The 16,207-nt window shown below is 40.8% G+C and overlaps 1 protein-coding gene across 5 annotated transcripts in view; it reads right to left on the bottom strand.

Annotated features, from left to right (window-relative positions):
- Nucleotides 1-406: 406 nt before the first annotated feature.
- LOC110503961 (cell adhesion molecule 1) overlaps nucleotides 407-16,207 on the bottom strand; it is a 157,294-nt gene continuing 141,493 nt past the window's right edge. For all 5 annotated transcript variants that reach the window (XM_021582642.3, XM_090218636.1, XM_021582640.3 and 2 more), the window contains 2 exons: nucleotides 5,709-5,837; nucleotides 407-5,534 (listed from right to left, as the gene is read on the bottom strand). In XM_021582642.3, the coding sequence (XP_021438317.1) occupies nucleotides 5,416-5,534; nucleotides 5,709-5,837 (248 nt within the window). In that variant the 3' untranslated portion in view covers nucleotides 407-5,415. The remainder of the gene's footprint in view (nucleotides 5,535-5,708; nucleotides 5,838-16,207) is intronic.

Genomic DNA, 16,207 nt, shown 5'->3' with positions numbered 1-16,207 from the left:
CAAATCAATGTTAACATCCAAAGGCTGTTACTGATATCTTAACGTGTGTGGAGTTAAGCTACTATGTGAAAAAAAGTCCCCTTCAATCAGGAACACTAAATACAGTACATCACTCACCACATCACATCTAATGGAGATGAAATACACTGCCCAGTTTCAATTGAGGCCAAAATGGGTAGTAAAATATTTTAGAAATATCAAAAGCTCTGGATCTAGAGGCTGAGTTGAATAGAGGGTTTTGAAGCAAATACAAACACAAAATCTATATCCACACCAGGGGTAACAGTGCAGGACCAAGAGAATGATTACTGTCACAGAGCAGATTGGATGGTAACCACCTTTATGGCTTGAACCGCATTAGAAGTTCTTGACAATAGGAATATCAGGTAAAAGACAATACAGGCCATTTCACATTGATATCTTTTTATTAAGACAAGTACTCTTCAGAATTTTATTTGTAAAAATGTTTTATGAACCAATACAAAATATGTATGGGAACATGAGGAAACCTTTCTTTACTACACATAAATGTTGCCCAGGTACAGAGAGACTAAAGATTTGACCTCAAAACAACTAACTGGAGCAATGAACAACCAAAACGTTCTAGGCATCAAACATGTTCTCCATCCAAACAGCCAAGAAATGTTGGGGGTTAATCAGAAAACTTAACCACTGCAATTATACCACCTGTTTTTTGAAAACATCTGAAAATGTGACTGACATGCATCATATTCAGGATGCTAATACACCATTAGAAAGTAAATAGATGCTATTTAAGTCTCTACACAATCCGTATCGCGGAAGTTCAAATTTACAACGTGATTCAAATTTAAAGGCAATGTTCCTGCATTAGAGAAGACCGCATTCACGGTAAACGCTGTATGTGTCAGCTCAAACGGAAATTACCTTAACATTTCTAGCGCACAATGTGTAACGCGATCAGCGATACAGATTCAATAGAGCCTTTAGTCTCCATTTTTTTGTGTGATTACTTGTTCTTTATGTCTGGGGGAAAAACAGATGATACGTTTTACTGTGGATATAAGGATTTATCAATAACCACCCTTGTATTTTGCTGGACACTGACTGTACAAGTGATATTGTCTGATTAACCAATCTAGTTCTTTCTTTGTGAACTAGGTCTATGCAAAATAATATGTAACATTTAACAGTGCACCATATATTAAGAACACAAACATATACAACTGAGAAAAAAATATATATATTTTGATTTGATAACTTTCTGAAATGTGTAGTATTCTTGGGGGGCTTTCACTTTGCATTTCACCTGAGATGCAAAACACAAGATTCAACATGAACCTGAGAAAGTTGAAACACATGGACTACATATCAAATACACTCAGTGGCCAGTTTAATAGGTACACTCATCTGGTACTGGGTCGAACCCCCTTTGCCTCCAGAACAGCCTGAATTCTTCAGGGCATGGAAACATTGCTCAATTGGTATCAAGGGCCATAATTTGAGCCAGGAAAACATTCTCCACACCATCACAACACTGCCACCAGCATGTACCGTTGACGCCAGGCAGGATGGGGCCGTGGACTCATGCTGCTTACACCTAATCCTGACTGCCATCAGCATGACGCATCAGAAGCCGGGATTCGTCAAACCAGGCAATGTTTTTCCACTCCTCAATTGTCCAGTGTTGGTGATCGCTTGCCCATTGGAGCCGCTTCTTCTTTTAAGCTGATAGGAATGGAACCCAGTGTGGTCATCTGCTCCAATAGTCCACCCGTGACAATTACCGACGTGTTGTGCATCCCGATATGCCGTTCTGCAAACCACTGTTGTACTGCGCCGTTACAGTGCCTTGCGAAAGTATTCGGCCCCCTTGAACTTTGCGACCTTTTGCCACATTTCAGGCTTCAAACATTGATCAATGGGCCTCTTGGCTGCATCTCTGATCAGTCTTCTCCTTGTATGAGCTGAAAGTTTAGAGGGACGGCCAGGTCTTGGTAGATTTGCAGTGGTCTGATACTCCTTCCATTTCAATATTATCGCTTGCACAGTGCTCCTTGGGATGTTTAAAGCTTGGGAAATCTTTTTCTATCCAAATCCGGCTTTAAACTTCTTCACAACAGTATCTCGGACCTGCCTGGTGTGTTCCTTGTTCTTCATGATGCTCTCTGCGCTTTTAACGGACCTCTGAGACTATCACAGTGCAGGTGCATTTATACGGAGACTTGATTACACACAGGTGGATTGTATTTATCATCATTAGTCATTTAGGTCAACATTGGATCATTCAGAGATCCTCACTGAACTTCTGGAGAGAGGTTGCTGCACTGAAAGTAAAGGGGCTGAATAATTTTGCACGCCCAATTTTTCAGTTTTTTATTTGTTTTAAAAAAGTTTGAAATATCCTATAAATGTCGTTCCACTTCATGATTGTGTCCCACTTGTTGTTGATTCTTCACAAAAAAAATACAGTTTTATATCTTTATGTTTGAAGCCTGAAACGTGGCAAAAGGTCGCAAAGTTCAAGGGGGCCGAATACTTTCGCAAGGCACTGTACTTGCCTTTTTGTGGCCTTGCACGATTCTTGCCATCCTCCTTCAACAAGCGGTTTTCGCCAACAGGACTGCCGCTGACTTTATGTTTTTTGTTTGTCGCACCATTCTCCTTAAACCCTAGACACTGTCGTGCTTGTAAAAAAAACAGGAAGCTGGCCGTTTCTGAGAAACTGGAATGGCGTCGGGCACCGACGATCATACCACGCTCAAAGTTGCTTAGGTCACTTGTTTTTCCCACTCTAACGTTCAATTGAGCAGTAACTGAATGCCTCAATGTCTGTCTGCCAACTGTATATACTGTAGCAAGCCACGGTCATGTGACTCTGTCTGTAGGAGCAAACCATTTTCAAGAATGGGATGGTGTACATAATAAACCTTCCACTGAGTGTATACTGAAATCAAAAACAACACTTAATTTGAATCCCTACAGCGATCATTTCAATTGTATCCAGAATAAAACATTGAAGATTAACAAAACAAAAGCAAGTTCAGAACTAATCAATACACTTTGAGATTAATATTGATTTGCAAATTTTAATTTGTTATACTGGTATCGGTTATGTTCTGCATCACCCTCAAGCAATTCAATGAAATAAACATCAGATCCCCAGTGCCGTTTTGCTTGTTTTACTTTTCCCAAAGTGAGGCGAGCCTTAGCCACAATTGCAGCACATAACCTTATAAATACAACTAAAATTGATTTAGCAAATAAATTAAATACACCTTGCCTACCTTGTAAATTCTTATTGGACAGAAATAGATTGTCCGTAAATAAAATCATTAATACTACTTAGCTTGTTTGTTATAAGGAGCTGTTTTTTAAATAGAAGCAGCCATATCATTCAGTTATGATTCCAATTATTCATCCAAACTGAAAATAACTTCAACTTGTTATTCCAGTTCTTAGTACTGTCTGATTTATGAGTTACATGTGAGTAGAGAGTAAGACCACCACTACTACAGAGAGATTCATATACTAAGATATAGTGTGACACTGTTGACATCGTACTGTATACCCTTTAAATAAAGGAAGGCACTGCATGTAGTCCTTCACTCTTTTTTCTTCATTATTATGATATATTCCAAAGCAAAGTTGAATCATATTGCTTTAAGGCAGTGGCTGTCCTTTTAATTCATGTATTTGGAGTTGTTTTGTCTATCACACTGTTATATCCAATACATCCATTGACTAATGCACCATGGAAAGACAAAAGCAGGAACTTCAATATGCATTACAGGGATTCCACAGCAATCTGTACATTTACTTCAAAAGCTGAAACATGGCAGAAATGGAAACCATGCTAGTCATTCCCCATTCAAAACTTATAGGGGATCTATAATAACTTATTATTCACAGACACGATTAGGAATGCTCATTGAGCAATGACCATTAGTTGTGTGTTACTTTTTCTAAATTGAAAACAAAACATTTTAACAAAACAATAAGTCATGCAAAAATGATATTCAAAAGTGTATCATAATATCCGTAAGATATACAATGGTAGTCAAAATAATACATACAGAATTCCTTGTGTACTGGCTACTGTTTGAAAAATTAAAATGTTTTAAACATCATTACAATGAAAACGTCTTCAATCTAAAGTATAAGAAAACATATTTTCTTCCCTTTCATATTGAGATATATTCCTCTCAATAGCAACCCGAGTCAACAGATTAGATAAAGGCCTAAGACAACAATAAAATCGTGTTTGAAGGTCCTTGTAAGGTTACTAAATATATATTCAATATATTAAAGTCAGTATATTATTCAAGAACAAAATCAAATTGGTTTTATCTGTAGAAGATAATTATTTGAACTGGATTTGACCCTTTGCTGAAAACACTGGGTAATATATGCACTGTATTTGAACACGTACAAGCATTACTATTACATTGGTCCTTCACTGACCATTAAGGGTATGAGTATGAGTACCCAGAGTAAACCATATTGTAGCGACCTTAGCCCAACACCTAGGGACCTCATCAAGGGGATCGGACCTCTTGGTATAACAGTTAAGGTGTTGGCTTAACAGTTGCTGGACCAGGGTAGTCCCCTGGTTGGGACTACCCCCCGAATTCACTATAATATCATGATGTTGAAACAACACAACAGCCTGTTGCCCCGACCAACATCAGACAGACAAACCCACAATGCGTATGACCATGGCAGCAACTCCAGTCAGTCTTTTAGCCACAGAACAAACATAAAAGGGATGTTTCAGTATGTCTGATAGAGCAGGAGAGGTCATATTTATGCATGAGTTAAGAGGGACAGTATAGTTTGATATTGATGAGAGCTGTTTACTATAGATTTTAGATAGTCTGGAAATGACTCATATGTGTTGTTGTCTGCTTCTACAGTACACAGCAGAGAGAGTGCTTCTAAAAGCCTGGTACACAAGCTAAAATAGAGCTGCAGGACAACTAGAAAAGAAGCGCTGTGTCATTCAATCTCCTCTGAAAGCTAACTGCAGCAAAAAGGATCTGGTGGAGTCGACAGGCTTGAGGGGAAAAAAGAAAACAACAATTACGAAAGAAATAGAACAAGGCACAAAATTGTCTGTAAAATAATTGAACTGTACAGAATGGGCCCCAGCAGTCCAGGAGAGGTTGGATGGACAAATCCACGACAAAGCAATGAAGCCTCCAACTACTCATCCACTCTAATCCTCCTCTCCTCTAGAGTTCTCATCATTCTTCTCATCTTCTCTTCTCCTTTCCCCACCTCTCATCTTTCCTTCTCAGCTGCACCAGTTCGACATCCCTCGTTACCCCCCCCCCCCCTCCCCCTCCCCCCACACCCTCTGGCCCACTCAGAGTTAGATATAGTGCTCTTACAGGACGCCCCCCCTCCCCCCAGCACCCCCCTGGCCTCTCATCATTAGATGTAGTACTCCTTCTTCTCTTCCGTGTTGTTGTGTCCCCCCTCTGCATTAATGATGGCCGTATCTGCATCTGCTGCGTCGTCTGCCCCTTTGGCTTCATGTGTGAAGTAGGTGCCTGCAACGAATAAACAAATTCATGAACACCCCTGTTGGAATCAAATTAATGGTAATGAATCTCTACAGCTAGTCCACTTCTAGGTCTACGAATGATCAATGATAGTGTACACCAGTTCATCTCAAGCCAGTGGACGCATTGTAACAGCCAGGGAACCCAGGTGAGCCGTTATACCTTTGTGTCTGGCGAAGTAGCGCCCCAGGACGATGAGTGCACAGAGGATAGCGAACATCACCACGGCAACCACACCTCCGATGACAGCGTGGTCTATCTTCTGTGGCGCCCCCTCATCAGCTCTGGAGTCTGGAAACAAGCCAAACACAGCCTCTTAAAACAATGATCCCCAGACACCTTCTTTGAGCCAATCACAGCTACAGTTAAAGTCGGAAGTTTACATACACTTAGGTTGGAGTCATTAAAACTCCTATTTCAACCACTCCACAAATGTCTTGTTAATATGGCTGCAGGGGCAGTATTGAGTAGCTTGGATGAAAGGTGCCCAGAGGTGCCCAGAGTCAACGGCCTGCTCCTCAGTCCCAGTTGCTAACATATGCATATTATTATTAGTATTGGATAGAAAACACTCTGAAGTTTCTAAAACTGTTTGAATGATGCCTGTGAGTTTAATAGAACTCATATGGCAAAAACCTGAGAAGAAATCCAAACAGGAAGTGGAAAATCTGAGATTGGTCGATTTTCAACCCAGCCCCTGTGGTTATTTTCTGAGCGCCGTCTCAGATTATTGCATGGTATGCTTTTCCGTAAAGTTTTTTTGAAATCTGACACAGCGGTTGTATTAAGGAGAGGTATATCTATATTTCCATGTCTAACAATTGTATTTTCATCAACATTTATAATGAGTATTTCTGTAAAATGATGTGGCTCTCTGCAATATCACCGGATGTTTTTGGAACTAGTGAATGTAACGCGCCAATGTATTGTCATGACGTTGTATTAGTTAATGTGACGACTGTTGCTCATCGAATGATTACAAGTTTCTAATTACGTGATTAACTGAATCAAGCAATTATTAACTCATTAACCTGGGGCACCATGGGAAAACTAGTTTTTATTGAGTTTCTATTTCCCAAATTAACTCAAAGAATATCAGAATATTGATTTTACAACAGCCGCTAATTAGCCAGTTGCCTCTACCAATCTCGTTCTGAATGTCGTATAGTCCGTGAATCTGCACGGACCCGGGTCCCACCAATGAATTCGTACCACACCAATCCTAGTGGAATATTTATTTACCAAAAAGCTAAAATTATGATAAAAGATACACATAGACAAAACACATCATAGGCTATTGATTAGAACTTAGTATAACGGGCTAACACACTATGGCGCGTGTTACCCACAATGGGAATTTCAAAAGAGAGAGAAAAAGAAGTACAAAAGAGAAATATACATTTGGGTGAATTTGTCAGCTGTGCTATTCTAACCCTAGCCTTGCCTCAAACTGCCGCTCTTATGGGTCAGAATATAATGATGTAATTACGTGGGGATGATCTCCGGGGATTCTCTGCGTGGACCGTTCTGCTGTTCGATGACACACTTCTCCTGCGCACCTCCCTGCTCGTCCTCCCGGTGTCAGTGTCCTTTTTGGCTTAGGAGTCTGTTCCCTCACCCCTTTCTCTGGAAGAGGTCTTCTGATGACAGACAGCTCTGTAGCTCAGAGCTCACGGCATAGGAATGAAACCCTTTAGATACCACGATTCGATGGGAGATGGAGGCTAGGTGGTTCGACTTGAATTCACCCGCTTAGACACAGCTACTCATCCGTAGCTTGGGTAGAAAAGGATTTCTTTGTCCTCAAACGTGCGTTGCGTTCTGGGTTGGTTGACTTTTTCAGACCCTGCTGCAGCTGGGGTCACATAGTCCTGTTGTAAATTCTATACTCACAGGTTTTATGCCCTTGGGTCAGAAGTGGGCGTAGCCGCATTTAGGGCAATTCTCTGGGCGTACCAAGTTAATGAGGCAAGGGCTAGGTTTTTCTCAAATCCCATTTTAGACAACTAACTTAACATCTCATCTTCCCCAAAACATTCTCTTTGATTTGGATATTTTCCATACAACGTACAATGTATAAACGTCAAACATATACTAGAACACCCTTCAAATTACAATGTTTTCGTAATAACGTCATCTATTAACCTTTAATAACAGAACAAAAATTACATACATTTTCATATTCCATCTATTGTCATGACCACCATTGTGGCTGACGAAAACCATTGTTCCAAAGTCCCTTTAGTTCATGTTTAATGTTCGGAGGCTGGTTCTCCATAGTGAAACGACAAAGGAATTTGCCTGTGGCCTGAGATTTACCAGGGGCGTGAGGGCCATAAAAGCCCCCACGTCTTCAGACCCCTAGATCTCTCCACCGTTGTTGGGTTGAGAGATAAGCTGTAGGGTTGTGGTCTCCTGTAACCTGACCTGATCAAGACAGTCATGACAGTATACTGAATTTTTTAAAATATTAACTGTATCAAACAAAACATACATGTATTGTGTAACATGAAGTCTTATGAGTGTCATCTGATGAAGATCATCAAAGGTTAGTGATTAATTTTATCTCTATTTGTGCTTTTTGTGACTCCTCTCTTTGGCTGGAAAAATGGCAGAATTTTTCTGTGAGTTGGTGGTGACCTAACATAATCGTTTGTGGTGCTTTCGCTGTAAAGCCTATTTGAAATCGGACACTGTGGTGGGATTAACAACAAGATTACCTTTAAAACGGTATAAGATACATGTATGTTTGAGGAATATTACTTATGAGATTTCTGTTGTTTTGAATTTGGTGCCCTGCACTGTCATTGGCTGTTGTCATATCATCCCGTTAACGGGATTGCAGCCCTAAGAAGTTATAACAAACTATAGTTTTGGCAAGTCGGTTAGGCCATCTACTTTGTGCATGACAAAAGTAATTTTCCAACAATTGTTTCCAGACAGATTATTTCACTTATAATTCACTGTATCACAATTCCAGTTGGTCAGAAGTTTACATACACTCAGTTGACTGTGCCTTTAAACAGCTTGGAAAATTCCAGAAAATTATGTCATGGCTTTAGAAGCTTCTGATAGGTTAATTGACATAATTTGAGTCAATTGGAGGTGTACCTGTGGATGTATTTCAAGGCCTACCTTCAAACTCAGTGCCTCTTTGCTTGACATCATGGGAAAATCAAAATAAATCAGCCAAGACCTCAGTTAAATAATTGTAGACTTTCACAAATCTGGTTCATCCTTGGGAGCAATTTCCAAATGCCTGAAGGTACCATATTCATCTGTACAAACAATAGTACGCAAGTATAAACACCATGGGACCACGCAGCCGTCATACCGCTCAGAAAGGAGACGCGTTCTGTCTACTAGATATGAATGTACTTTGGTGTTAAAAGTGCAAATCAATCCCAGAACAACAGCAAAGAACCTTGCGAAGATGCTGAACGAAACAGATACAAAAGTATCTATATCCACAGTAAAACGAGTCCTATATCGAAATTTGAAATAACCTGAAAGGCCTTTCAGCAAGGAAAAAGCCACTGCTCTAAAACCGCCATTAAATAAGCCAGACTACGGTTTGCAACTGCACAATGGGGACAGAGATCATACTTTTTGGAGAAATGTCCTCTGGTCTGATGAAACAAAAATATAACAGTTTGGCCATAATGACCATCGTTATGTTTGGAGGAAAAAGGGGGAGGTTTGCAAGCCGAAGAACACCATCCCAACCATGAAGCACGGGGGTGGCAGCATCATGTTATGGGCTTGCTTTGCTGCAGGAGGGACTGGTGCACTTCACAACATAGATGGCATCATGAGGGAGGGAAATTATTTGGATATATTGAAGCAACTTCTCAAGACATCATTCAGGAAGTTAAAGCTTGGTCGCAAATGGGTCTTCCAAATGGACAATGATCCCAAGCATACTTCCAAAGTTGTGGCATAATGGTTTAAGGACAACAAAGTCAAGGTATCGGAGTGACCATCACAAAGCCCTGACCTCAATCCTATAGAAAATCTGTGGGCAGAACTGAAAAAGCATGTGCGAGCAAGGGGGCCTACAAACCTGACTCAGTTACACCAGCTCTGTCAGGAGGAATGGGCCAAATGTCACCCAACTTATTGTGGAAGGCTACCTGAAATGTAGAGGCAATCTAAAGGCAATGCTACCAAATACTAATTGAGTGTACAGTGCCTTGCGAAAGTATTCGGCCCCCTTGAACTTTGCGACCTTTTGCCACATTTCAGGCTTCAAACATAAAGATATAAAACTGTATTTTTTTGTGAAGAATCAACAAGTTGGACACAATCATGAAGTGGAACGACATTTATTTGATATTTCAAACTTTTTTAACAAATCAAAAACTGAAAAATTGGGCGTGCAAAATTATTCAGCCCCCTTAAGTTAATACTTTGCCACCTTTTGCTGCGATTACAGCTGTAAGTCGCTTGGGGTATGTCTCTATCAGTTTTGCACATCGAGAGACTGAATTTTTTTTCCCATTCCTCCTTGCAAAACAGCTCGAGCTCAGTGAGGTTGGATGGAGAGCATTTGTGAACAGCAGTTTTCAGTTCTTTCCACAGATTCGATTGGATTCAGGTCTGGACTTTGACTTGGCCATTCGAACACCTGGATATGTTTATTTTTGAACCATTCCGTTGTATATTTTGCTTTATGTTTTGAATCATTGTCTTGTTGGAAGACAAATCTCCGTCCCAGTCTCAGGTCTTTTGCAGACTCCATCAGGTTTTCTTCCAGAATGGTCCTGTATTTGGCTCCATCCATCTTCCCATCAATTTTAACCATCTTCCCTGTCCCTGCTGAAGAAAAGCAGGCCCAAACCATGATGCTGCCACCACCATGTTTGACAGTGGGGATGGTGTGTTCAGCTGTGTTGCTTTTACGCCAAACATAACGTTTTGCATTGTTGCCAAAAAGTTCAATTTTGGTTTCATCTGACCAGAGCACCTTCTTCCACATGTTTGGTGTGTCTCCCAGGTGGCTTGTGGCAAACTTTAAACGACACTTTTTATGGATATCTTTAAGAAATGGCTTTCTTCTTGCCACTCTTCCATAAAGGCCAGATTTGTGCAATATACAACTGATTGTTGTCCTATGGACAGAGTCTCCCACCTCAGCAGTAGATCTCTGCAGTTCATCCAGAGTGATCATGGGCCTCTTGGCTGCATCTCTGATCAGTCTTCTCCTTGTATGAGCTGAAAGTTTAGAGGGACGGCCAGGTCTTGGTAGATTTGCAGTGGTCTGATACTCCTTCCATTTCAATATTATCGCTTGCACAGTGCTCCTTGGGATGTTTAAAGCTTGGGAAATCTTTTTGTATCCAAATCCGGCTTTAAACTTCTTCACAACAGTATCTCGGACCTGCCTGGTGTGTTCCTTGTTCTTCATGATGCTCTCTGCGCTTTTAACGGACCTCTGAGACTATCACAGGGCAGGTGCATTTATACGGAGACTTGATTACACACAGGTGGATTGTATTTATCATCATTAGTCATTTAGGTCAACATTGGATCATTCAGAGATCCTCACTGAACTTCTGGAGAGAGTTTGCTGCACTGAAAGTAAAGGGGCTGAATAATTTTGCACGCCCAATTTTTCAGTTTTTGATTTGTTAAAAAGGTTTGAAATATCCAATAAATGTCGTTCCACTTCATGATTGTGTCCCACTTGTTGTTGATTCTTCACAAAAAAATACAGTTTTATATCTTTATGTTTGAAGCCTGAAATGTGGCAAAAGGTCGCAAAGTTCAAGGGGGCCGAATACTTTCGCAAGGCACTGTATGTAAACTTCTGAGCCACTGGGAATGTGATGAAAGAAATAAAAGCTGAAATAAATTATTCTCTCTACTATTATTCTGACATTTCACATTCTTAAAATAAAGTGGTGATCCTAACTGACCAAAGACAGGGAATCTTTACTAGGATTAAATGTCAGGAATTGTGAAAAACTGAGTTTAAATGTATTTGGTTGAGGTGTATGTAAACTTCCGACTTCAACTGTATTAGAGCAGTGACTCACTTCTGATTAAATCACAAAGCAGGAGACTGGAAGTAGCATAGTAAATAACAGTGTATAAAAAGTTACAAATACTTTAAGAAATCAGGTAACATATGCTACCAGAAATACAGGGATGTAGCAAGACTACATTTGGCAACTTATACATAGAAGCTACCATAGACGTCCATGGTCAACGACTGACCCATTCAGGGAGGTAGCTGCGACTCAATGAAATTCTATTAGGGCTATTCTGTTACAGGGTGTGTTGTTCAACAATGAAGGACAATGACGCATTGTACAACATGAAGCAGTGGAGTGAAAACAGTGTTTTCAGTTCAAATCAACATTGAAATGTATGATTAACCTCCTCCCACTCAGTCACACCTTCTCTTCCCTTCCTACTGTGGCTGTATGGGTGTGTAGAACAGAATAGCCCACTTCATTTCGGTTTCATTACTTTTACTGCATACAGTTGAAGGGCACTTCTGGATGATGTTATTCAAACTACCAAATGAAAGTCTAATGTACAGTATATGTATGTATTACGTAATGAAGACCCCATGGCCATTCAAACTGATAATGTACTGCCGTGAATGAGGCCTCAATCGTCATCTGTATCTACAGTATGTCATTCATACGTGATTTGTCATTGTCTGTATGTGGCGATGGACATTCACAACAGGATATGTACAACATTTGTTCTCTGTGCTTCCAGATAGAATGAAATCTGGAGAACTCTATGACACTGTATCATATTTCCAAATACCACTTATTCTGGGAGACTAGAGCTTTTCATCTCCAAAAAGTATTTGTGTAAAATGTTCTGAGACTGTTACATAAAAATCATATACTTGACATACCCCACAGTTTCAACAGAAACAGTCCAGGGAACTGTAAAATACACTCTGATTTAAGAGGTAATATCAGGAAGTTATAAACCTCAATCATAGGGAGTAGACACAAGCACATAGATAAATCTGGCTGCAATGTGCTGTCCCCTCTCACAGAAATACATTTCACCCACGGGAATCCACTGTTTAGGGAGATTTATATGTCTACTAGCTACAAAAGAACAAGGCAAGGCTTTAAATCTCCAAACATTCCACATTTTCGGCACTTGAGGTCTACAGATTAAGTGTGGGGACCTGTATCAGTTGAGACTGATGGAGGGGTGAAGAGGAGAGGTGAGAGAAGGGTGTTACTTTACTGCCTGAAGGAGAGACTCCATTTCCCATCAGTCCCCTCTAATCATGAACTGAAATTGGATGGTTTTGAATAAAGATTATGATTAGGAGAAATGACTTTCTTTCTGAATGCGAATGGGAAAAGCCTAAAATGTCTGACACCTACTTAACTTGAATAGAGAGTAAAGACATGCTTCAATGCCATTTCCTCTTCAAAATGGACTTACCTCCACCAAGCAGGGGCAGAGCTCACATACTGTTGACACAGACTAGAGTCTCATCTGCTGCTGCTGTTGGTTGTATCTCAGGCAGGATGAGCAGAGCAGAGCAGAGCTGTTTGTTTCCAGTATCAGGGACGTCTTGTAGCACAGCACAGAACGCTCCCTGAGGAGAGGGAAGGGCCCGTGCTCCATGCTAATCGACATCAACCCGCTAAATGGACTGAGCCGAGGAGCCCTGTCACATCCCCTCACTTGCCCCGGCCCGCCCCACCTCACCCTCACCTTGCCCCCCACCGCCTTCCATTTAACACCTGAACCAGCCAAACGTCTGCGAGCACAACCAACCTGCCACAGCGCACAGAGGGAAAAATGGAGCGGGTTTCTTTCACACAAAGAAGTGGGCCCGTCTATATCATTGAACACATCTAAAAGGTATTACAAAGTATCAGCAGGGGGACTGTAAAATCTATAACCCGTCACTAATGGCTAGATGAATGACAGATCTGTATTGGAACCGTCCCATGCTGTTGCCCTGTCTGGAGTCATTCAGTGGTTCTGCCTTTTAGTTCAGAACCACATTAGAGGTCCTTTATGGCATTGAACACAAACTAAACAGAATTTTGATTATGTTTAAAATGTGGAAGTGCTCTAACAGTCGACCATTACCTCCCACATAGTCCTGCTGTTGGCTGGGGAGCTGTGACATGCCCACACCTTGGTCCTGACAGGATGTAGCTGGGGGAGCTGTGACATGCCCACACCTCAGTCCTGACGGGATGTGGCTGAGGGAGCTGTGACATGCCCACACCTCAGTCCAGGCAGGATGAGCACAGCCAGGTGGATTTATGGGGGAATAAAAAGGATTTGTGGCCGATGCCCACATCGTTCGGCACAACACTGAAATGTGCTCTGCTGGAGTGAAGGGACTACATGCTTTATGGTTCCCTCGCTCTCTGTGTCTGTCCTGGAATGACAAATTATACATAGCCAGGTCACTAACTAGCAGCCTCGAACTGATTGACTGGCTGACTTAGTGACTGATTGACTGACTGACTAACTGACTGGCTGACTGGCTTAGTGACCGACTGACTGAGTGGCTTAGTGACTTACTGAATGAGTGACTGACTGACTGACTTAGTGACTGAATGACTGACTGACTAACTGACTGGCTGACTGACTAACTGACTGGCTGACTAGCTTAGTGACTGACTGAATGAGTGACTGACTGACTGCCTGGCTGACTTATTGACTGACTACCTGAATGACTGACTTAGTGACTGACAGAATGACTGCCTGACTAACGTATTGACTGACTTAGTAACTGACTGATTGACTGACTGAGGTATTGACTGATTGACTGACTGAGGTATTGACTGATTGACTGACTGAGGTATTGACTGATTGACTGACTTAGTAACTGACTGACTGACTGAATGACTGACTTAGTAACTGACTGAATGACTGACTTAGTAACTGACTGAATGCCTGACTTAGTAACTGACTGACTGACGGATTGACTGACTTAGTAACTGACTGATTGACTGACTTAGTAACTGACTGATTGACTGACTGAGGTATTGACTGATTGACGTATTGACTGACTTAGTAACTGACTGATTGACTGACTTAGTAACTGACTGATTGACTGACTGAGGTATTGACTGATTGACGGATTGATTGACTTAGTAACTGACTGATTGACTGACTTTTTAACTGACTGACTGACGGATTGACTGATTTAGTAACTGACTGAATGACTGACTGAGGTATTGACTGATTGACAGACTTAGTAACTGACTGATTGACTGACGTATTGACTGATTGACGTATTGACTGACTTAGTAACTGACTGATTGACTGACTTAGTAACTGAATGACTGACTTAGTAACTGACTGAATAACTGCCTGACTGATGTTTTGACTGATTGACTGATTTAGAAACTGGGGATCAGTTGTGTGTATCTGTCCCCTGGCGGATTACATGGAATATTGATTTCATTAGTCATACTGGAACTCACTTGTATGCACACTGTGGATTTACAGATGTAATTACACACATTTAATTGCAATGATGACTCTTGTGAATTGCTGGAAAAAGCTCATAACATATTAGGCAAGGGGCCAAATTCAATCTCCCCTCCATTGCAATATGTTTGTGGAGTATGTGGCCTGCTCTCACACACTCCTGAAGAAGACTGGAAGCATCTACTAGCAGAGTCTACTTAGTAGTAGCTGAGTCGACTTGGTAGTAGCAGAGTCGACTTGGTAATAGCAGAGTGTACTTAGTAGTAGCTGAGTCGACTTGGTAGTAGCAGAGTGTACTTAGTAGTAGCAGAGTCGAATTGGTAGTAGCAGAGTCTACTTGGTAGTAGCAGAGTGTACTTAGTAGTAGCAGAGTCTACTTGGTAGTAGCAGAGTCTACTTGGTAGTAGCAGAGTGTACTTATTAGTAGCAGAGTCTACTTGGTAGTAGCAGAGTGTACTTATTAGTAGCAGAGTCTACTTGGTAGTAGCAGAGTGTACTTATTAGTAGCAGAGTCTACTTGGTAGTAGCAGAGTGTACTTATTAGTAGCAGAGTCTACTTGGTAGTAGCAAAAGCTTTTTAAGCATGTTGGTTTTGTGAAAAAGAGCTACATAATCTTAATTTTATCACCCAGTGATTAAAAATGGTTTCTGAAGTTTGTAATTTCCACTTTGAAATTTCAGACTTGATTTATCAACCTACAAAAAAGTCCATGAAATATAATGCACATAATAATTAACAGTTCCTGTTGCTGCAGGATTATTTTCCTGCTGTAGCAAACTGGCTAAAATTAAGATCCTACATCTGTACAGGATAAATATGGCAATTCAGGTTGGACTGAATTCAAATGAGCCTTAGATTGCCTAGTTAAATAAAGGTAAAATAAAACAAATCAAAAAAGATTTGAAAGAGTCTTTGTTGAGGTCAGTTCATAGAGTGCAGGCATCACTTAGGGCTGTGAGGTCAATCCTGTATGTGTTCTTTGGAAGGAACATTTAAAAAAAGAAAAGTTCTAATTTATGTTTTCATTTAAAAAAAATTCTAGACAGGGTCATCTAAAAATCTCCAACTGCACTGCTGAAAAATATGAGCATTGTCCTCAATACAATTGCAATGCCTCAACCTTCTTCAGCACAATAGAGATTCCGAGACAGACTTTCTTTGTCAAGTCTGAACAAAGCAGTGAAAATTTGCAGACTCAACCGTGACATTTTAT

Source organism: Oncorhynchus mykiss, chromosome 24 (genome assembly GCF_057628025.1).
Source record: "Oncorhynchus mykiss isolate SJ-2025 chromosome 24, ASM5762802v1, whole genome shotgun sequence".
In the NCBI taxonomy this organism is placed as follows: domain Eukaryota; kingdom Metazoa; phylum Chordata; class Actinopteri; order Salmoniformes; family Salmonidae; genus Oncorhynchus; species Oncorhynchus mykiss.
The sequence above is the reverse complement of the archived record's forward strand: the minus strand, read 5'-3'. Positions and strand labels throughout refer to the sequence as shown.